A 23,698-nucleotide genomic window follows, 5' to 3' on the forward strand; every position below is an offset into this window, starting at 1 on the left:
TAATCACTTGAGTAAAGAGTAAGACAGAAACACTGCATAATTCCTTTAAATCGGTGTTTCTGAACTAGTGGGTCAGGACCAAAAAGTGGGTTGCGGTGCATTTTTCTGTGTGTGTCTGGAAAAAAATGGTGGCAAAAGTCTATGAAGAACATGCAACAGTACCGTTTATTACCTCCGCCAAGGAGGTTATGTGATCGGGTGGGTTTGTTTGTTTGTTCGTTTGTTAGCAACATAACTCAAAAAGTTGTGGACGGATTTAGATGAAATTTTCAGGAAATGTCAGAAATGGCATAAGGAAGAACTGATTAGATTTTGGGAGTGATCCTGATCACTGTCTGGATTCAGGAATTTTTTTGAAGGATTCTTTACTATTGGGAGATAGGGCTAATGGTGGAGGTCTGTGCTATTACCACTTTACACCAGGAGATGGCGGACCTGGGTAACTTCAATCCCAGCAGCATTTTTGGTGTGTTTCTATTCAAAGTACTGGAGTTTATAGAGTTTGAAAGACGCACGCCTGATTGAGGAGACGAGTTGGAGCATAACAGAGAGAAAGACAGCAAATTGTAGCGAGAATACTCACAATGCTGGGAGGAATAGAGGATTATTTACCCTCTGCCATGACTTCCAGTCGTCCGGTGAGACCATGGGTGAGACTGTCAGTGCATCTGTTGGCACCAGCAGGCAATGCTTCCACCATGACAGTCCACCCGTAGTGAAGCCAATGCTTTGCCTCACCGTGTTTCCACCCCAGTGAGGAGGGAGTAAATGACGAATGCCATGGTGGGGGGGCACCTGGGGACGGATCCAGGGATTTTTTAAAGGATTCTTCACTATTGGGAGATAGGGCTTATGTTTTATTGTGATAGTGGGTAAATTTAAATGTTTTATCGATATTTCCACACATTTATCTCCTTTTCTTGCAATAAAAGAGCTGCTTTTACCATGTTAATGAGGCAATTTCTCAAAATCTGTGTAAAATTGGCTAAAAATTACACATTATCATGGGGGAAGGGGGGTGTAAAACATGAGATTTATCCTGTCTCTTGTTCCTGTCATAAATTCTGTTCCATCCAAGCTCTTAAGTGCAAAATTCTTTCTTATTTAAACATGCACTGTTGAACAATTTTGGAAATTTGGGTCGCGATTTCATCAACAATATTGGTGGGTCCTAAGGCTAGAGCAGTTAAGAACCACTGCTTTAAATTAAGTTCTAAAAAATTGACTTTATAAGAAAAGACAATAAAAAAGCTCTTCAGAAGTGTAGCCAAGCATTAAGAGCTCCCCCTGCTGACTAGCTGAAGTATCCGTGACAGGCTCATCCTCCTCAAAATTAAAAGATGGGACATGGGTCAAACTTTGAAATTAAATTACACATTAGGCCTGGGCTATGAAATGTTTTTGTCAATTAGTTGTATTTGTAGAAAATCTAGATTCTGGGTGCCACTTTAACTCACTGGGAGAGCAGGTGCCCATTTAAGGCTATAGTCCTCGATGCACTGTTTTTTGGTCTCAGTGCTGTTTAGCGCATGTCCTCCTCCCACTCTCTCTTTCCATGATACCTGTCTCTCTTCAGCTCCCCTACCATAATAAAGGACCCCCAACACACAAAAACACATACACACACACACCCATACACACACCCACAAAAATGTAGATTCAGAAAAATAAATCTAGACTTTCCTTTAAACTTCCTCTGCAGCTCCCCCAAAGGAGAACAGGCAAACTGGACACAAACGTGTTGTCAGAATGAATCATTGGATCATTTGAGCACCAGCTTGCTTTTTCTCCTTTCCTGTTACACACATAGTAATAATACATACGTGCATTTGGGCCAGCCAAACAGTAAAAGGGGAGGCGATTCTTCAACTATGCAGCATTTCCCTCACAGACTATGGCTAGGCAATCTAAGTACTTTTATTTTCTTTATCCACATAAGTTTGCCTTCTGTGATAACTAGTTTAGGGTATCAGTTCTCTCTACTCCATGTTGCAATATTCAGCAAATTAAAGTAAAGTAAATCGATTAAAATCATAAATTGAGCTTGGTGTTACAAAAAGACATTTTAGTTTTAGGCCATACTGTCCAGCCCTAGAAGAAGTGAAAAAAAACATTTACAAGCATGGATTCTGTCTTCAATATTAGTCCTTAACCTGTTGATTATGTCCAAGTGGTCCTTTTTCAGAGGACTTTTGCTTTAGTTAGTTATTTGGTGTGAAAAAGAGGAGATGAAATGTCATGACTGACATTAATTAGGTGGATCTGCAGAGAAGAATAAAGATGAATGGCAATGCAATAAAACTTAACATTACAGTCATTGAAGTTTCTCATCCCAGGGTACTTTGGCTTCAATTTTGTACAACTGAAGGAGCTTGGGATACATTGTCCATATTTATATACAATGAACAACAATCTTATGATGTAAACATGCATGTTTAATCTTTATCTTTATCGAACTACTTGATTCTGCACCCCAAGCAAGCTTGTATTTTCAACCTTCCCATTGTCGGTTTATCCCATCGAGGATTCCTCTGCAGGGACTTCTCTGGCAGCCACATTGTTTGTTTGCAGAGGAGAAGAGGAAGCAACCCCGCCAAGAGAAAAGACACAACACACATACACACAAGGACATTAATAAGTGCCTGCCTGCACAGAGTCTCACATGCAAACTATCACATGTACCTTAGAGCACTGGGACACAGGCACATCACACTCACTCCTGCACAGTTACTTTAAAATGGACTGAACCATAAACAGGGAGTTATTTGGTCCTGTGCACTGATACAGCAGCAGGACTGTGCTTAGTTGCTGTTTTGGCAGAATTCTCTGTAACCTGATGGAGCGAGCTGTCAGAGTCTGGCTCTGGTACAACACGCCAGCATGGATGCTGTGCTATATGATTACACTGTTTTTATAGTCATGGACATAATGGACAAAATTTGTGATGCATGTGAATGTTTTAAAAACCTCTTTATAATTAATGGTTATATTTGAAGGCAATAAAAACATAAAGAAAGGCAGGTTTTTGTTACTTTGCCTTATCCTGTATGTTGGTGTTGATGTGAAAGGTACAATATGTAACACTTTACACTAATAGGTCTAAAATAGAGAAAAACAACTACGCCTCTGTTATGTGTACATTTTAACTGAGCTCTTATATTACCTCAGGTATTTCAAACTGTTTTTAAATCCAGAGAAATCCTTGATTTTTATAGTTGTAAAGACTGTAAAGACTGCATTGAAAACACTGGATGTTTCTGTTGCTGTATCTCAATAAAGGTTTTGTGCCGCTAGGTTGTGATGGACGACGATTATTTGGACTACTGCAACCTCCGTGTGGCCCCACATTTCCAAGTGGAGTAATGATGCACTGCTCAGCTTTGCCCACCTCCCCTGCATACTTTTTGTTTTGAATTGAGTACTCCCTTCAACAAAGTCTGCTCTCCGTAAGGTGTAGGTACTACACAGTGAACTATTACTTTCATTCCATAGATGAATTTACCATGACAAGGGAGCAAAGCTGTTAAAAGGTGTATTCCTGTTTTTTGCTGGGAGCAGTTATTTGAACCAAGATGGCCACTTTTATTTAAAAATTATCTCTTTTGCCTTTATTTGGATCGGACAGCTGAAGAGAGACAGGAAATATGGGGAGAGAGAGAGTGGAGGAAGACATGCGCCAAGATCAGGAACTGATCCCATTACAGTGAGAAGCAGAGCCTCTTTACATGGATGCCTGCTCTGCCAACTGAGCTAAACTGGTGTCCCTGGATGGCCACTTTTAACAGCTTTTCTCCCAGATCTGTAATTCATTCTTGAAATGCTAATGGTGGTTCAAAGCAGAATTTGCATACTTTTTGAAATCATGTTAAAATGCTATCTCTATTTTATAACAGAAAATACCATTGTTAAAGCTCATATCCCTGCTACAAAAGCCAGCATGATGGTCCAGAATGCTGGTGTTTGCAGCAGGATATGAGCCTTAATCTCTGTAAAATTAACATTGCAGGTGCGCCCATTGAACTTAACTTTATTATAACTCTTCTTATCTCACAGCCATAAGTTAAGAGTCAATAACCTGACTTGAAAGTCCTACTTATAAAATGTTTATTAAAGCCGAGTAAACATCCTGCTAACAGGAAAAAAGCTTGTCACTTCGTGAAAACATTCTAATGCAGCGTTAATTTTAGCTGCGTAAGGTGCTTAAATAACAGAGCTACATGGCTAACATTGCTACGCTGCACGAATAGCTAAAGTTAAGCTCACAATGTAGCTACATATCTGCATTATTAAGGTAGCTTAGTTGTCTTTAGCTACGTTTATGAAAGCTCGCATTGCTAAGATTAACTTAGCTATTGATAACATAGCTACATAGCAAATGTTGCTAAAGCTAAGCTCACAAAGCAGCTATGTAAGCTACTTAGATACCTTGGCTGCGTCCGAAATCACTCCCTATTCACTATATAGTGCAGTATGTAGTGAACTAGGGGTGCGCGATAAGACGATCTCAGATCATGAAGAAAAAGAATGTACTGGCGATCTGCTTAATCTGTTTTATCGTAGGATCGGCTCTACTACTTCTCGCTCTTTGCTCCCTCCCCCCTCTCCTTCTGCTCCAGCGGAGATACAGCGGAGACCCACACTGCAAAAGTGAAAGTGAAACTTAAGATATAGTTCTCATGACGATTTCTAACTCCTATACGAAGCTTTGTCTTGGTTTTCTGAACCATCAGTGTGCAAAAAAAATATTTATTTGCACAATCTGCACAAAGCTTATCAACATTTGTTTGATGAGCTCTAAAGACAGCATCCTCCGGTCAAGCCTCCTCCGGCTCAAACAGAGGAGAGAGATGAAGCATACCGCGGTCAGCTGAGTTAAGTGTGTCTGAGGCAGATAGCCTACTGTTGTTACAGTTACAGCCGACATCGTTTTGCTTTCAATTATTATTTTCCAAGTTATTTACAAGCCTCTCCGCCTGGCAAATAAACGACAAGATAACACAGTCACGGGTGAAATGTTATAAAATCAGCGTCTTTTTACAGAGGGAGGCGGTGATGTCCAAGACGTCCAGACATGGATCATTATTAGAGAATGTTTTAAACAGTAAAATCATTGATTTACACGCACTGCTTTTGCCTACATTCATACTGCTGCAGCACGTAATCCTGCCTTTCCTCCTCTTCTCTCCTTCATTGTAAGCAGCAGGCAGGTGCCAGTCTAACACGTTTATGTCACTGCTCATCACAGCCTTATTCAGAGCAGTAAATCAACGTATGCACGACCTTTTTCAAAATTGCGTTAAAATAACATACAGTCACTACTTAACTGCATAACCACATGTCTCAAAAAATCATCAAATGTGTGTCATATTAATATTTTCTTTATTTGGCAGTCTGTAAACGAGGCTGAAGTAAATGTAATGTTAAATTACATATTGTATGAACAGGCTACTTGTTTAAAGCTTCAGCTGCAGGAATTCTTTTTAAAGACCATATACTTTAAAATGCAAATCAAAGTGTCAAAATGTGCTTAATAAACAGTAAAGTAGATTTAAAACACAGACAAAGGCACACATAATAATTCTAAAGTGGTGCAGAAAATTTAGAAATTGGTTCAAGAAGACAGAATAGATCAGAATGCAGGAAAATAAATGTTTGGAACTTTGATGTATTGTGGGATAAGACCTCTACATATATACATATATATATACATACACACACACACACACACACACACACACCCACACCCCCACAAACACACACACACACACCTAGATAGAATGCATTGGCCAACAGGATGGTGCAGAAGAAATAGAGAAAAATCAGAGAAAAGGTTGTTTTTTCTGGTCACTAACTTGCAAATTTGTCTTAGAAATTTAATGAAAAAAATTGTGATAAAATCGAGATCGTCATCTGGCCAAAAAAAAAAAACAAAAACGTGATATGATATTTTTTCCATATCGCCCACCCCTATAGTGAATACGCCATTTTGCAGTGGTGTCCGAATTCTGAGTGAGCATTGTTATTCACTGCATAATGCACTCATTCTTTCCCACAATGCATTTTGAAAAGTAGTGAACAACCGATGCTCACTAGCCCAGCAATATTTACCATCATGCATCCCGATTGCTGCTCTCAAACGTTTTACTCTTGAGATGGCGATGACGTCATTTCCCATGGCCGGAGTAGTATCTGAAATCATTTTTGTGTTTTGCAGTTGAGTCCACTATATAGTCCAACTATATGCTGCTCACTGTATAGTGGATAGGGAGTAGGGAATGAGTGAGTGGTTTCGGACACAGCCCTTGTCTACATAGCTAAATTAGCTTTAACTATGTTTGCTAAAGCCCATGTTGCTATAGTTAATCAAGCTACATTAGCTTATGTTGTAATGTTATTTACATAGCTGCGATAGCTATGTTAACTTTAGCCAAAGCTAACAAAGCTAAGACGAGCAACCATCTGAGTAACTAATTCTAAAACGGGCCTATACATAATTTTATCCCGGATGAGACCTTTGATTTTTTTGTCTGTTTTATTTATGAAATGTTGCTTAGTCTGTAATTTTTGCTTGGTGGTTATTTCATGAACTGCCAGACTTCATTTATGAATAAAGTTTGATTAGTAGAAAAATCTAAAATTCAGAATACGTAGTACCAGCATATTATAGCACTTCCTTTTTGAGTTATATGCTGTCTCAGCTAAATGGTCTGTTAGAATGGCCATAGTATGTCTGCTTTTTAATGCCAACATTTCTCTTAGTCTGTTGTGGTCATCTCTCTATGATGCATCATAAAGGAAAGGGTGTTTTAAGATCGTGACAACCTTTTTCTGCAGAGTTTTATCTCAAAACACCAACTTCATCACTCTTATTTTGCTTTGCCATTTGGTTTGTTTACATTTGTAACTGCTACACATATGAAGCTCTCTGCATTCTCACTAGTAAACTGACGTCACATATCAAATCGTAGGAGGCAGGACAAAAATCAAACATGATAGACTTCCTGTTGGGAGCTTGTGAAGTGTCTCAGGCATGCCACTGATTGTTTTTCACTAGGACACATTGGACAAAAAGAAACAAAAGCTTTTGGGGCAGACAGGTCCCAAAATGCTGAGACTGTTTGGTCTCAAGGTGAAGTGTTTGGTTACAATGACTGTTAATCAAAAACAATACAATCTAACATTGGAGACTTTAATTTTCTGTTGCCCTTGTATCAAACTTTAACAGTCTGACATCTTCAAAACCTAAAAGTCATGCATTTGTTCTTTAGTATCATTTTCTCACTTTAACCTGGGCTTCAATACTCCACATTTTTGCTGGGTTTGTTAAATATTATCCAGAGTAGATCTATACAAATTACCAACTTAAGACTAAATCTGACTTGTTCTTCACAGTGAGCGCTAACTATCACATCAGACAGGTTTACTGCAGTCTGTGCAGCTTTCATGCAGGATTTCAGTTTCTGCACTTTCAGCTAAATGTCAGTGGCTTGCAGAAAAGAAGGTTAATAACTATCAAGATCTGACCGCTTGTCACATAAATTGTTTTGCAGAAGCTGTTTGCATTGCAGCAGATTTTATTCTTCTATTAGGCTTGTAGCACTATCTTGCAAAGTGCATGACGTCTCATTATAAAGTGAAAAGAGAAAATATAAAGACTTGAACACAAGGTCAGAAAATATAGCTTCATGATATGATGTCTCTAGCAAGTGTGGGCTCATTTAGCTGTCAGAAATGCCTAGATGGACCTAATTGGTCAGTCAGAGCTAAACATTGAATCAGAGATGCAGCCAGAGCTGGAAATGAGGAAGCTCTTTTGTCTGATAATAGCGTCTGTTGTCAATTTCTGCTCATTGTGGTTCTTAATTATGATTCATTTTCATTATACAGCTGATGGTGGGGGCTGATTGCATCATTCTGTAGCGAGTCTGGTGTAATCAACAGAATTCAGAAGTCACAGAAGTCACGGCTGTATATGTTCCTTTGTTATTGTGCTCTTCCCTCTCTCAGTATGTAGCATTTGAAGTGTTCATAGATCGATCTTTAGGTCAAGAGAGGCTACTGTCTTGGAAGTCCTTAGCACATCCTTCAGCGAGGTGTGTTTACTCTAAGCTTGCATCAGCAGATCTTTTATGAGAGGGCTCATCAATACACTGGTACCACCAAGAGCTCTCTCAGACAAACTAACTCATACATAGGAAATCAATCCGTCTTTAGCAGAAAGGAAACCGAGTGTAGAGTGAGAAATGGGGCTAGAAGGGAGCAGAAGCTCTGTCTTTAGAAATATTGGAGGCTTTTGATGCAGTACTCCCTGCTGCTCCCTGCGGATAGTCCATCTTCACATTTCCTGAACAGAACAGCCTCTGAATTACAGAACAAGTCTGCAAAGTTTTTTTTTTTTTACCCACAGCTTTGCCAGAGTCCAAGAAGCTGCTAGCTAGTAGACTCATGCATATCCCTGGACAAAGAAACCTTGCAGCCACAGCATCTACCTCAGTGCAGCTAACAATGACTGTGTAGAGTGAATGTTGGAGATAAATGTGGTAATCCATACTAATGAATGCTGACTGCATAAAAGAAAAGCATAAATCTCAGAATAATACCACTTCGAAGATTTTCCCATCTTGCTCCTTTTTCAGAGCACAGCAGAGGACTTTTTCCCCTCACTTGCACCCTCTGAAAAGGTTTATGAAATACCGCTCTTGGCAAAAAGAAGTGGAAGTGGAGGCTCAGGCAACAGAAAAGAACACGAGACACAGTGGGATGAAACTCTAAAAAGACTCTCTGTCACTCTTGAGGTCTTTTACTCATCTTCCTTCACTTCAAAAAGCTTCACTCTGCCACAGCAAAACCAGTTTCTTCCATGTGGGCATGGAGAACTAGTGGGATTTGCTTTACAAGATCGACTTTGCACAAAAACTGAGAACTTCTAAGTACAAACTTGCTTCTTTACAGGAAGTCTACTTTTTGACGTTTCTTGCAATAGGCAAGAATTGCAAACCCAAAAAATACAGTCTTCACAGAGCAAAAATCCAAATCTTGGATAGTTTAGTTGTCTTCCATCTAGTATAAATATCACATTACACTTCATATAAGCCACTTTGACCTGACAAGTCCTAATAAAAATTCTTATCTAAGGATATAAAAAGCAAAAGGGAAGGTCTGGATTGCGTGCGCCAATGCAGTAAGCAAAACTGCACAATGAGGACAAAAACTATAAGCCCCCCATGAGAATTTCATTTTTTTAAGTATTTCCAAAGTGCTGTTAAACGGAACAAAGAATTCATAAAACGGCTGTTCAAAACATCCTAGTTTTATATTGGATCCTAACATTATCTTACTTTGCACAAAGAAACAAAATGATTTCACAAAAACTATCAAGGTCTAACCTATTAGGCCCCCCTAATGATAACAGTCAGTTGTGTATCCTTTTTAGTGGATAACAGCCTGCAGTTGTTTGTTGTAGTTTTCAACAAGTCTCAGACACGTCTCCTGAGGAATCCCAGCCCAGTCTTGTTTGGCTAATCTCTCAAGTTTCTCCAGATTTGATGGTCCAGAGTTGGATCTTGGTCTTCAGTTTGCCCCACAGATTCTCAATGGCTTTGTGCAGCTCATCTGACCAAAGGACACACTTCCAGTATGCATAATCTTTCCCCAGGTTATTCTTGGCACACTTCAGTCTCATTTGGAGGGGTCTCTTCTGCAGAGGTGGAATTTTTCTTGGTATGCAAATTTGCAACCTCTAAAGACGGCCTTCTTTGAGACTACACTCCCTGACTTGGCTTAGTCATTCACTAGTGTTTTGGCAGTTGTTCTGGGGTCTTACACATCTCTCACTAGTATTCTTCCCAGGGTCTTTGAAATCTTTCTCTTGCTACCTCTGCCAGGCTTGTTCTAGACTGTGTAGCTCTCTTTCAATTTCTTGATGAAACTTCTTACTTCAGTTCTTGACACTTAAAAACACTGTGATAACGCTGTACATCCTTCTCCTACTTTGTATTAATTCATTTTCTCAAGTCTACACTGATTTTTCGGGTAGTTTTGAGGTTTTATGAATAACTTTGTTTCTGTGAGCAAAGTAAAATAATGTAAGCATCCAAAATTTTCATAAGGGGGCAAATAATTCAGCCTTATCTGTGTCTTGAAATAAACATACTAATTTAGATGTAAACCTCTCATGAAGAAAGTGGCTGACATTAAGTGTAATGAGATACTGAAATGAAATAAGAGAAATACACTTTCTCTGATCTGAGGTTTTGCAGTGCTTTATCTTAGAATACAGTATAATAAAATTTAACAGTAAAGTACATTATCATCTGCATAAAGTTCAACTCTATGCACAAGACATGTGAATCATTTACTCTAAATTGCCAATAAGGCAGGGCCCAGAATCCATTCGTGAATGGTAAACCTCTAATAGTTGATTTTTACAGCTCTGACATGCAGAGATCTACCTCATTATTACAAAATGTCTTCAGAAGAAATATGATGCTAAAAATCAGCTGACAAGAAATTTCATGTGAAGATTGGGATTTTTTCCAGTAACGACTAAGTAGTGGTGACAGAAGTTGTTAAGTGAAATAATTTCTCAAGCAATATCTGCTTTAAGTCTGTTTACTTCTGAGTACTTTGCAGGGGAAGGTGTTGGAGAGCAACAAAAAATCACAAGACAATAACCACTCATGTCACAGTTTTCTTGGATAAAAAATTGAAGCCTTGGAAAAACTTCATTGATTTTCTTCCATCCAGGACGAGCTTTAATCCAATGTCTGGGCAACTGCCCAACAGAAATGTGTACAAACTCAACATGGATTTGAAGAAGTTTCTAGTTCACGGATTCACCAGCTGTACACAAAAACAACAATGCATGTATATCAAGTACATCTAGGAACAGGGACCCTTTCAGTTCCTCTTGAGAACTGGATAACAAGTGCTTCAGGGATGTGTTATTGAGCCCACAGCCTTCAAATGTAAGAGACAGCTTGTTCCATATTGTCCCCTGTTCTATATATAACTCTGGATAATGTACAATTAACAATGGGACTCTTCTCAAACAGCTTTCATCTTATACTTTAAAGTGGATGATAAAGATGTAAAACAAGTTTGTCAGTGTAGTTCTACAACATTTCATGGCAAGTTTTTGGACAACAAAACAGCATCCCCTTTCATCACAAAGTCAGACACAACAATATAATCTGATGATTATAGAAGCTTAAAATCATTATTATACCCTTTTAATAGGGCCAAGTAAAGCCCCTGTGGACAAAGAGGTGCATCATCTCTCTGCAGATTTTGTCTTATACATGTGTATACTGATTTCTGTCAAAAAAAAAAATCCTTCCTTCCTTCCTACCTATTCAACACCTACTGTGTGACACTAACCCTGCAGCAGTGGTTTACAGGCATTAAATTACGCCATAGAAAAAGTCGTTTATGTTTGTTATAGTCTTGTTTTCTTTTAAAGGCCACATAAATGCAATGATTATCATTTCAGTATGTTTCTTAACCAGCTAAAAACTCCTCACAGAAGCTTCAACACAAGTTTACATTTACATCCATGCCTAATCTTGAGCACCCACACATTTTATGTACTGAATATATGTAAAATCTTAAAGCTGCCATTCATTCCTGGATTTCCATTGATCAGGTGTTCTGCTGCTCCACCTGCACTTGTCAACTTGTCAGAAATGTCAGGGGTACTGTGCTGTTCGCTGTCTGCCATTTCAATCTCTGCTGTGATTGGCAGGAGAGATGTTGTATTGCCTTGTTAAAATGATTGACAGCCGGGAAACAGTGGAAATGTTTACATTCTTGAAAAAAGGAAAGATGCATTGTGAGTGCCATTCAGCTAAATAATGATTTATGTCAAATGGATGGCTAAAGTACATATCTATTTTTGTGCAACAATCAGCTTTGATGATTTGACACCTTATGAAACTTTTGGCAATCTAATACAAAAGCTTCATCATGAAACCTAACTTTATGAGTTTTGTAAACTGTCAGTTTTGTTGACAGTTTTGCTTTAAATTTATAACTGAAGTTATGGTAGGTGGAGGTGTCATAGGGTGCATTGTATTGAAAACTGTCTTCTGTGACATACTTGAGCAAAACATTAGGAACACTTACAACTAGTGCTCTCTAGGACACCACCATTCAGTATTAGGGCTGCACTGATCAGGTTTCTTGCACCTGATTATCAATGAGCGAGACTGGCTGATCACTGGCATGATAATCATATTTAATGTTTTGATTATCAGCTGGTTTTGTCCATCTGCTCGGCTTTGTTATGTACTGAGACTCCCAAAAAGTGCTAGAGTAACCTGATCCAACAGGGTATATGCGTGGTGAATGTGCAGGTCACAACTTGTCCACAAGAGCATTTTGGAGTTGTTGGATTGTGTATTTGATGAGCTTGATGAGGGAAAGCCGGAAATACCGTAGGTCTCCACAGCGTTAGCTGAGCAGCTGGCATATCAGCCCCCCAGATCTAAAAATAGCTTGCACTGACAACTAAAGGAAACCTATTACTAAGACTATAGGGATCATGGCAATGGGCGAATTTTTCCACAATGTTGAAGTATCCCTTTAAAACATTTTAAGAACCCTACTGATTTCAAATTTCTAAACTGTAACATTGGTGATCGATACGTGCATGTTTTGTGCAGATTGCAAGACAAAAACATGTCAACATAGTCAAGAAAATGCAGATAGTATTTTGTGTTGTATTACACGAAGATTAGTTACTATTACCACTGGGCAAAAGCTTCACAGAAAGTTTGTATTGAGAGAAGCTGCAGTAAGTTAACGTTTATACAAATGTTGGGAGCCATAGTGGTATGTTGATAAAGTTACAAGATAAAGCTGGGCTACTACAGTAGCTACAACATGCATTCAATTATTGATGAATATAATCTAAACCCCACTCCATTCTCCTTCCTCTTACCTTTTAGGAAAATTAAGACCTGAAATTTCAACAAATCAGCCACACCTTAAAATAAAATCCAAGGTGACAAGACATCTAATGACATCGAATTAAACTTCATAGATCTAAAAATAATCCCATGTCCGATTAACACGTCTGGTTTTACATGGCAAAGACCAAAAAAAAGTACAACTGATCTAATTTAAAATATACCCAACTTTTTACAGTTTTAACAACCACAGAGCAATCTTCTTACAGATAAGCAGATGTAAAAAGTAGGAATGCACAGTACTGAATTTTAGCCAATATCCGATATGCTGATAATTATGGATTCATTTTAGCCGATACCGATATCAATACTGATATTTAAATATGTTTGACATAACCAAAAGTTTAGTCCTTAGAATATAATTTAAGGCTTGAGGATGAAAAAAGAAACAGACTGTTTTTCTTAAAACACACTTTTAAGTTTAAATAATGAAGATAAATACAGAAAAAGATCTCGACTTACATTGGTCTGTTGGTCCAGCCTAAAACTCCATTAATTTATTAGTATATACGGCCAAATTTTATAATTAAGATATGCTGATATCCATGGCCAAAATATGCCAATATCAACAGAAATTTTGATATCTGCCGATATCAATATCAGGCCGATTATATTGTGCATCCCTATTAAAAAGAGTTAAATGAATCCCTCAGATACAGAGAAAAAAGAATCTAAAGCTTCTTATTTAAAAAAACCTGAATTCAGTTTCAAATCACTGATGAACCAGGTTAATGTGCGCCTTCAGACTCAGCTTTGTATACTTAAAATCAAGTCCACATAATTTTAGGAAACTTTAGTTACAAGAACATATCAATGTTAAGGGTCCACGAAACAGTATAAATCACTGTCGAGTCCAAATATCCCCAATTCAGGCAGATATAAGTATGTTTTCCCTCTGTTTTCATCAGTTTTGATTGCACAGGTGGGTGTAATGTAAGGGGTAATATATTCTAATGGAATCAGCAGCTTTACAAGACCACATTCAAACATCCTTTCAATTAAATGACGCAACCTGTCCTTTGTGTCACCACAGTTTCAAAGCAAAAGCACATCAGGAAACAAAACTACATTCATCTTCACTTGTCTGTAACTGGAAGGGCAATCCTTCAACACAACCATTTTGCTTCTTTTGTCCTCACCAAGTTTGAAATTTGAAACAAATGCCTCATGATGTTCGCTCGTATTCCAACATCCTTATTTCAACATTAACCCTTTATGGGGTAACCAACCATATATGGTCATCTTTGTGGCCTCCCCTCAACTCTCTGTGATACAGTAGAACCAGCAGGATTTTTCTCAGCCAATCAGTGATCAGTCAATGCCACAGAAAGTGGTATGGCACCATCCACGAATCAGCAGTGGCTCTGAGTGTCTCAAACTTCCTGTTACCTCCAGATCTTGCAAAATGCAGTTTGACATCTCCTTTGGTCCCAAGAAAATGGCCCTAAAATCATATCTAACCACGATAAGTCAATAAAACTCACTTTGTGTAGGATTTCTAGCAATAACTGCAATCTTACTGTGAAGAATAGAAAAACCAAATTTGGACATCTTAACATGCATACACTTTGGGTTTTTATCACTATAAAGGAGTCATATGGCCATATTGATTTTCTATATTTATACAAATAATTCATACATTGGCAATATGCACTTTAATCGATATATGTTTGCTCCAGTATTCAAACTCTTGCACTCCAACTCTAGTACTTTAACCCTAGCACTTCAATTCCGGCATTTTGTGCTTTGTCTGATTGGTTGTATGGTGTTTATGAAATGCAGGCTTTGTGAATTGATACTTGTGTGATTTTATGAATTTGATGTTTTTCTTGATTCTGTGACCTGCCAAGGGACAACAGATGAAAATTAGCATTTTTGCTAACTCTGGCACATTTACAAATTGTACTTAGTACGATTGTTCATTGATGTGCTTTTGTCCCTTTTGAATAAATAAATAAATACACTAACACTAAACATATGGTCACTTTGTTTACCTTGATTTTCACCATAAAAATGGGAAAATGTGATAAAAGTAACAAAAAAATCATGGGATGGCCACAAATAATTTTCTAGGACTTAGATTTTGAATTTCCAAGTATTTCATTGAGTGCCCTATAAAGGGTTAACCCCTAGAGGTGACAAAATACCACAAAGGCTTTTAAAATCTATATAACCAGATTTAAAAACTGCAGCCTATATGCAGCACAGAGACGGGTCACTACTTGATTCTGTACATTTGCTTTTTCTGTGCAAACACATCACAGAATAAAGAACCCTAAAGTTATCGCTTTAATCTACTGGAGTGATGAGACCACAACAAACCAAGGCCAGAAACATGGTAATGTGATTGTACGAGATGCATTTATGCTGTCTTTTTAGTGTAATTATTGCAATGCTGAAATCTGAATTTAAAATGTAATAATGGCTGTGAATATTAAGATTCAATCTGCAACATCATTTAAATAGAACTCCACATCCAACTATGAACGGATTGTAAGGCATAGCATATCATTGTGAATGTGGGAAATGGCACATGCAAATGATGACATTAGAATCACATTTTTAAGTTAACATAAATTATTGCAAGTTATTTAAGTGTTGTGCAGAAATAAATCTCAAGCATAAATTTGCATAGACTAAATATTCTTGAACATAGTTATTATTATGCATGTGTTGTTCAGGTTTAAATGTGATTCAGTCCATTTAGATTATGGTATTTCCTCACTGACTTGTCTATTAAAGTGTCCGACCATTGACACAGTCCAATTAAAAGCTCTGACAGGCCTTTGTTGCATGGCTCACACAGACTCATATACATGAATCTGTGTGTATTTAAGCATGCAGTGCAGTGTTGTTCTCACCACTGGGCTCTCCATGATGCCTTTAAGGAAGATAAGGTCCAGGTCATTGGCAGTCGTGGAACTCGTGCTGTCACTCAGTGTGTCCAGGGCCTGATGCATGGCTACACCACAAACAAACACACAGAAAGAAAGAAAGCAGTTTATTTGAATATAAACCCCTCCATATGCTCCAGTTACTCATGGGAAATGGACTGAATAGATCGACTCAAAGGAGGAGAGAGAAAGAGAGCACATTTATAGAAGTTGGCACCACATGACTGAATGAGGGGAGGTGGGAGGTAAAGTGAGTGGGAGGGGGGAGGGAGGAGAGGGGGCGGGAGCTGGCTTACATCCTTTCCTCAGCAATTTCACCTCTGTCAGTCAGAGACAGCATCTTCTTCCCCTTCTCACAACTACCTCTCCTCCTCTCAGGCACAAGTACACAAACACATGGCAGACAAACATTTGCAGGCATTGCTAGGATTCTTTAACCTATTTGTAAACCTGACCGAAACACAGAATATTGTTTAAAGGGACAGATAAGTCTAAATATAGGTAGGGTAAAAGGCATTTTCATACCGCTTCTTCTTGTAAATGATAGAGTTGTTCCAACTTTAATGCACTGTCAGGTAACGGTCAGTAGCCTGTTTAATGTCCCATAATAGAACTTACAGATCTCTGAAACATCAGTTCTTTTCAGTGTTATCTGTTACTGCTGCCTCTTACGACAACAGTTTTGGAGTGCTAAATAAACACAATGTTTATCTGGTAAATAATTGTGCAAAAAAAGGAGTGACACTAGCCAAGACTGTAACCTTAGCAAAGTTAGCAAAAAAGTCAAGAATCATCTCTCAAGATATCTGACCTCAAGCTCAAGCACACTTGGGTTATGCAGTGGGACAATGATCCAGCATACACCACCAAGTCCGCCTCATTAATGGCTTAAAAAATGAAGTTTTTTGAGTGGCCTTATCAAAGTCCAGATTTTAATCAGATTGAGATGCTGTGGTACTATCTTAAACTTGCAGCTCATGCTTGAAAACCCTGCAGAGTGGCTGAACTAAAAAACTCTGCAAGGAAGAGTGGGCCATGTGGGCGATGTAAAGACTCATTGCCAGTTATGGCAAATGCTTGCTTGCAGTTGCTGCTGCCAAGGATGTCACAACCAGTTATTAGGTTTACAGGGCAATTACTTTGTCACATAGGGACAAGTAGGTAGGTATGGATGGCTTTTTTCTCTTATTACATGAAATAATCATTTAAAATCTGCATTTTGTTTTTGTGTTACCTTTGTCTAATATTATAATTTGTTTGATTATCTAAAACATTAAAGAATTGAATAAGAAATCAGGAAGAGGGGAAATACTTGTTCACAGCACTGTATATCCAGGCTGTTCCTGTGAAGTCTAAAGACTTAAAGGGATCTTCTTCAAATGTCTCCAGTGACTCAAGGTTGAATTGATTTGATTTTGTGGTTTCATTAGGCATCATCTTTATGCCTTGCTTGTGCATGCAATATCTCAAGAATATTTTCAGAGGTTTTTGCACAAATTTCCACTGTGATTCAAGGATGAACTGAGCAGATTTTGAAGGTCAAAGGTTAAGGTCATTGGGCCCAATGTTTACCCCTCATTTATTCAGTCCTGGACAAAAATGTTGGCATCCCTGGAATTTTTCCAGAAAACACACCATTTCTCCCAGAAATTGTTGTTTTTGGTACACACGTTTTTATTTCTTTTATGTGCATTGGAACAACCCAAAAAAAGACAAAATTGACTAATTTTACACAAAACTCAAAAACCAGCTGGAAAAAAAAATTAGCACCCTTTTAAAACTGTGGGTAAATCATTTTATTTCAAGCATGTGATGCTCATTTAAATTCACCTGTGGCAGTAACAGGTGCTGACAATCTAGAAACCATACCTGAGCCAGTTATAATGTGTAAAGGTTGACTCAACCTTTGTGTTGTGTGCCAGTGTGTGTCACAACAAGCATGGAGAAGAGAAAGAAGAGCTGAGAATTGTCTGAGGACTTAAGAAGCAAAATTGTGGAAAAATATGAACAATCTCAATGTTACAAGACCATCTCCAGAGATCTTGAAATTCCTTTGTCCACTGTGCATAATATAATCAAGAAGTTTATAACCCATGGCACTGTGGCTAATCTCCCTGGACGTGGATGGAAGAGAAAAACTGACAAAAGAATGCAATGCAGGATAGCTGGCATGGTGGATAAACATCCTCAGTCAACTTCCACACAAATTCAGGCTGTCCTGCAGACTCAGGGTGCAAAAGTGTCAGCTCAGACCATTCATTGTCATCTGAATGAGATGAAGCGGGATGGCAGCAGACCGAGGAGAACCCCACTGCTGACAAATAGACATAAAAAAGCCAGACTGGAGTTTGCAAAAATATACCTGAGTAAGCCTCAATCCTTCTGGGAGAACATTTTGTGGACAGATGAGACTAAGGTAGAGCTTTTTGGAAAAGCACATCATTCTACTGTTAACAGAAAACAGAATGAGGCCTACAAAGAAAAGAACGCAGTACCTACAGTCAAACATGGTGGAGGTTCAAAGATGTTGGGGTTGTTTTGCTGCCCTTGGCGCTGGGTGCCTTGACTGTGTGCAAGGAATCATGAAATCTGGAGATTATCAAAAGATTTTGGGCCCCAGTGCAGGGCCTAGTGTCAGAAAGCTGGGTCTGCGTCAGAGGTCATGGGTGTTCCAGCAGGACAATGACCTTAAACATACCTCAAAAAGCACCAAGAAACAGATGGAGACAAAGTGCTGAAGAGTTCTGAAGTGGCCAGCAATAAGTCCAGATCTGAATCCTGTTGAACACCTATGGGGAGATCTCAAAATTGCTGTTACAAAAAAGCACCCTTCAAATCTGAGAGACCTGGAGCAGTTTGCAAAAGAAGAGTGGTCCAAAATTCCAGTTGAGAGGTCTAAGAAACTTGTTGATGGTTATAGGAAGCTATGGGTTTCAGTTATTTTTTCCCAAGGATGTGCAACCAAATATTAAGTTAAGGGTGACAACAATTTTGTCTAGCCCATTTTTGAGTTGTGTGTAAAATTATGTCAATTTTGTCTTTTTTCTTCTGCTTTTTTGCGTTGTTCCAATGCACATAAAGGAAATAAACATGTGTATAGCAAAAACATTTGTAAATGTAACAATTTCTGGGAGAAATGGTGTATTTTCTGGAAAAATTCCAGGGGTGCCAATACTTCCGTCCATGACTGTATGATTTCTAAAAATCACACTACCACAGTATCCACCCCAGCCCTTCCTCTTGACCCACCACTGTTCTTTCACTGTCCAGAACTCTATGCCTCTTGGAGGCATACAAACCCTTGGCTAGTAATATTTGAGTTTAAAATAATTTAAGCTAATGATCACATTACTTAGTTAGCAGAAGCAATAATGAGCTACTGGTTAGGTTGCACCCCTTTTACAGAGGAGAACCTAACAAAAAAAAAAAAAAAAAACTTAGTTGGCAACCTGAGTTAAAGCCGTTGCTTACTTCCTTGTTTTGAGATTCCTAAACAGCTTTCATATTTAGATTATTTCATTAAAACAGAAATCAACAGCAGCCATTTAAATTTCATAACAATTTAGTTCCTCAAGATAGTGTTTCTTGTAATGTTTGAGTTATGGTTAAAAGTCAGTGAATTATAAGCTGAGTGAATTTAAACCAAATGATGAGCAAATCCAGCAGGCCTGACATGTTTCACTCATTTACAGAATTGAATGCCAGAAGATGATACATTGCTTTGGTTGTAGGAGATCTGCATATCTAGAGATGTGATGTGTTTTCTCTCTGCCAAGCAAGGCTCCACCAATATTTGAAACAATATGCTGTAAGTTGAAAGAAAGGGAGAACTTTGCTCATCTATGAGCTTTTCCTGCAAATCAGTATCAGTAAGAAAATGAATGATCACATCTCTTATTACTCCCTCATCTCTTATGGACCAATATAAAAGAAAAGCACAAGCCGAATTTCCACAAGAAAGGAAATCACAGACATGACTCAACAGAGCTTCTCATCAATCAGCTGATGCAAAGTGATGTCAATAATTCGATGCGGGCTGAAGGGAATGTTCATTCTAGCTTAAGACATGTCTGATGACGCTGAATGTGACGCATTAAGGTATCACCTACCAGCAGGAATAAATCAGACCAGTAGACGTGACTGTCACAAAGAGTGGGCATTTTTATTCACAGGGAACATTTGTCTGCTGTAATTCACTCAACAAGCCTTTGTTTCTGAAGCTAAAAATACCACACTGGCTTTTAATCACAGGCAGATTGGTGGTCCATCAAGGATCCATCCTGCACAGCACACGTCACAGGGCTAATGTCCTTATAAGGGCAGAACAGAGCATTAAGACCTAATTGGTCCAATCAATCATGTTTTAAACATAACCTGTCCATCAGGATAATTACCATATGAATGACACTTAAGACATGCACACGTAATAAAATTACAATAAACTGGAGGGAAAACTGACGGCTGAATTTGCATTCATTACTATTCACACTACACTATCAATCAATACAGAAACACAGATATAACAGTACTCCATTATAAAATGCCTTTACCCATGAATTCAATTCAGCTGAGCTTTTATGTAAGGGCTAACTAATACACATCAAAAAAGAGTTAGATGTTCACTAGCTTGGTTCAGACACAGGGATTCAGAAAGACATGTATTTAAGAGACCAGGTGTGCAAAAGCAAATTAAGCAGCTCTGTGAAGTCATTCACGGCACAGAAGTGCTTTCAGCTGAAGCTAAAGTCAGCAGGGCAACAAAATCTAAATGAAAAAACATGAATAAATAAATAAAGCTATTTTGGAGCCAAACTGCTTGTTTTGATTTTCATGTCACCTCTGCATGACAGCCTTTACTTGTATGTGACACTGAACACCAGGTAGAGCTGTGCTTGGGGTCTACATGAGGCCAAGGCAGCAGGTGACTGGAGACATGTTTCATCATGTAGGAGATGAAATGAAACATTGTCTTTGGATGCTTGGAGTCCAAGGCATGGATCGTAAACAAATGGATTGATTAGTTAAAACTTATGGTATGCATTTCACGATGTCATTGCCTAACCAGAGCACACATCCAAGACAAGATCCTCATTCAGCTCTCAGTGGCTTAAGGTCTATGTTAATCAAAAAATAGGTTATTACAATGTACATGCTAATGTTGGGCGTAAACTTTAACCATTTAAGTTTAAACAAAAGTATAGTTAAAGCCACGGACTCTAAAATTTTCCATGCCAAGGACCCCTTTAGGGCTTTAGCACTTGGTGTGGACCCCCTCATGTAGTCCCACTCATTGTGGCTGCTTGATTCTGATTGGCTTGTGTAATTATTGTATTACAATATTGATCAGGAAAATAAACACAAAAATGATTGTATCCTGTGATTAATAACACCTATGAGTGCATAATAATATCATAGTTGATGTATTTGACTATGTGACCCCTGGTGACCCTCAGGGGTTCAGGACCCCTATTTTGGAAAATAATGGTGTAATCAGATACCAAAGTCTTTAGCTTTAGTTATTTATAATAATTTCAACATGTCATGAACTAAAATATGAGTCCAACCCTCACAGTCTTAAAAGACACTGGAAAACAAACAATTAAAGAAAAATAACAACATGGATAAAACCCAGATACCCTTTGTGTTAACAGATACTGAAGTGCATCTTCATCAGAATACAGAACAAATCTGGAAAGTTGGCAGGCATTTTTCAGAAAAGCTGATAACTTACATTGTGGTACAAGGACAATAGAATTAAAAAGTGCATTTCTAATTTAACTTCCTTCAAATGGCAGCAAAAAAACAACAAAAAAAACAAAAACACTTTTTCTCCACCTCAGGATCAGGATCTATAGAGGTTGAGGTGGAATGGCAGCTTAAACTGTGACTGAACTGTTTATGGCACATAACTAAAAGCCAGAGTGGTATTTCCTTTTATGGTTTTAATGTGCACATACTTTGGGAGGTAAGTGAGAGGGAACAAGAAACCAGCAAACACAACTAACATCTTAATTTTTCATGCCAGCTGGTGGTCCACTCTGCAAATAATTCCTCCTTGTTCATAACTTTTATGATAGAAGGGGAAGACACCTCTTAGTGGCATTCCCACTGATGCCATGGTGATTTCAGACACTGACGGTTTGTGCAGAAAAAAAGCCCTGCAGATGGGGAATCAGCTAGTGGTCCTGTTCTCAGTTATACAACCAAAGTTTCAACCGTGCCAGGATCTGAGTAGGCTGGAGCAGCTGATCAAGCCACGATTGGCCAACATGTCACCTTGAGCGCTGCACAACAACTGACAACCTGTCAGAATTAGCTGTACTACTCAAAATTCAAGTCAGAATCTGCTTAAAATGGCATTCTAACAGCCTAGCTGTACAATATGAATTGTTTTCAACAGCAGTCATGGTTATAGGCTTATATATATAAGAGAACGGTGTGTAAAACTGTCAGATGATTCATGTTTCTCATGCTCTGTTTAAGATTTTTTTTAGTTAATGTGCTTTCAGTGAAATAAAGAGGTAATGGATATTTTCAGACTGAGCTGAGACCTATTTTCGGTGTTCTTCTGTGGTGTTTTGTATGTATTTGTTAATCATAAACACAATAATCTATCCTCCTCTTTGCTTTCAATCAGGAGAGAAAGATTAAAGAAAAGACATAAAAGCTCGAAGGCCGGAGGAAGACGGCCGTGATGATTACACAGTCCATCCGCCCTCTGTCTAAATGATTTGATAAGTAAATCAAATAAATAATGACACGTCTCTTCCGCAGTGAAGTCTTGTTTGTCTTCTATTTTCCCTTGAACAGCAGCTCAGCTCCAGCAGGAGAGTCGCCAGATTTGAGCCTGGCAGAGAATATCGTAGCAGCAGGCTCGGCTTACAGGTCCTGCATAATTCTCTTTAATCACTGCAACTGTACACCGGTGTTGTTGCCACATCGGCACTTTTCCCAATGTTAGCATGTCCGTGCTTTGCCTAGACTTGTGTTTATTTTTCTTTTTTGTCATTAGTTTCACTTCTATCACATGCTCATACTGTTTTTACACACTGAATATCACTTATTTTCTTCTTTCCCCTCCCTCTTCTGCCCCAATCAGACCTTGTAATCCTGATAAATCTGCACAGTACACCAAGGAAAAAGGCTCACATTACGTATTCCGTGAAATTGTCATTATCTGGAAGTAACAGAGGGATCATGAAGGTGTGAAAAGAACAGGAGAATAATGGCCATTTTCCCAGTGCTGACTGTGCCTGGGGTCTTTCTATTATTCATGTTGATTATTAAAAATCCAACTTGCCCTCTTTCTCTAGTATTTCTGCCCATGTTCTCCAAGTATGTAGAGATAAATAACGTTGCTTCCCGCATTTTACATGCACACATGAAATGTGATGCAAGTCAAAATGCACAGAGGAGGTAATATCTATATCTACACTGAACAAAAGAAAGCAGAAAACAATTTTATCTTTATAAACTGAAATCTGCATGCAAATGTAGTTATCAGTGGTTAATGGTAAATGAACTTGAGCTTTATCGTACTTTACTGACCATCTGACTACTCCAAGTGGTTACTGCACCGGTCACATTTATTCATCAACTCTATATTCAAACACTGATGGCAGAGGCTGCCCTGTCAAGAATCCATCAGTATAAACTTATCCTTTGCATTCACATTCACACACCACTGATATAGCAGTGGCAATCAATGCAGAGTTCAGGGTATAAAGGACACTTCTGCATGTGACTGAAGGAGCTGGGGATCGAACCCCCCTCGACCTATCAGTTGAAAAAAATATGACTCCACCCCTAAGTGTTCTTGATTGAAAAAAATAAACA

General features: G+C 38.5%; 1 protein-coding gene across 3 annotated transcripts in view; it reads right to left on the reverse strand.

The window, feature by feature from the left end:
* Nucleotides 1-23,698, reverse strand: part of mpp2b (membrane palmitoylated protein 2b) — a 95,647-nt gene that overhangs the window by 21,721 nt on the left and 50,228 nt on the right. For 2 of the 3 annotated variants that reach the window (XM_041814874.1, XM_041814875.1), the window contains exon 3: nt 15,830-15,930. In XM_041814874.1, coding sequence (XP_041670808.1) covers nt 15,830-15,930 — 101 coding nt within the window. Of the gene's footprint in view, nt 1-6,108; nt 6,176-15,829; nt 15,931-23,698 lie in introns of those variants that run through there. The other variant, XM_041814876.1, reaches the window with a different exon arrangement.

The sequence above is a fragment of the Cheilinus undulatus genome, linkage group 20, assembly GCF_018320785.1.
Source record: "Cheilinus undulatus linkage group 20, ASM1832078v1, whole genome shotgun sequence".
Classification (NCBI taxonomy): Eukaryota; Metazoa; Chordata; class Actinopteri; order Labriformes; family Labridae; genus Cheilinus; species Cheilinus undulatus.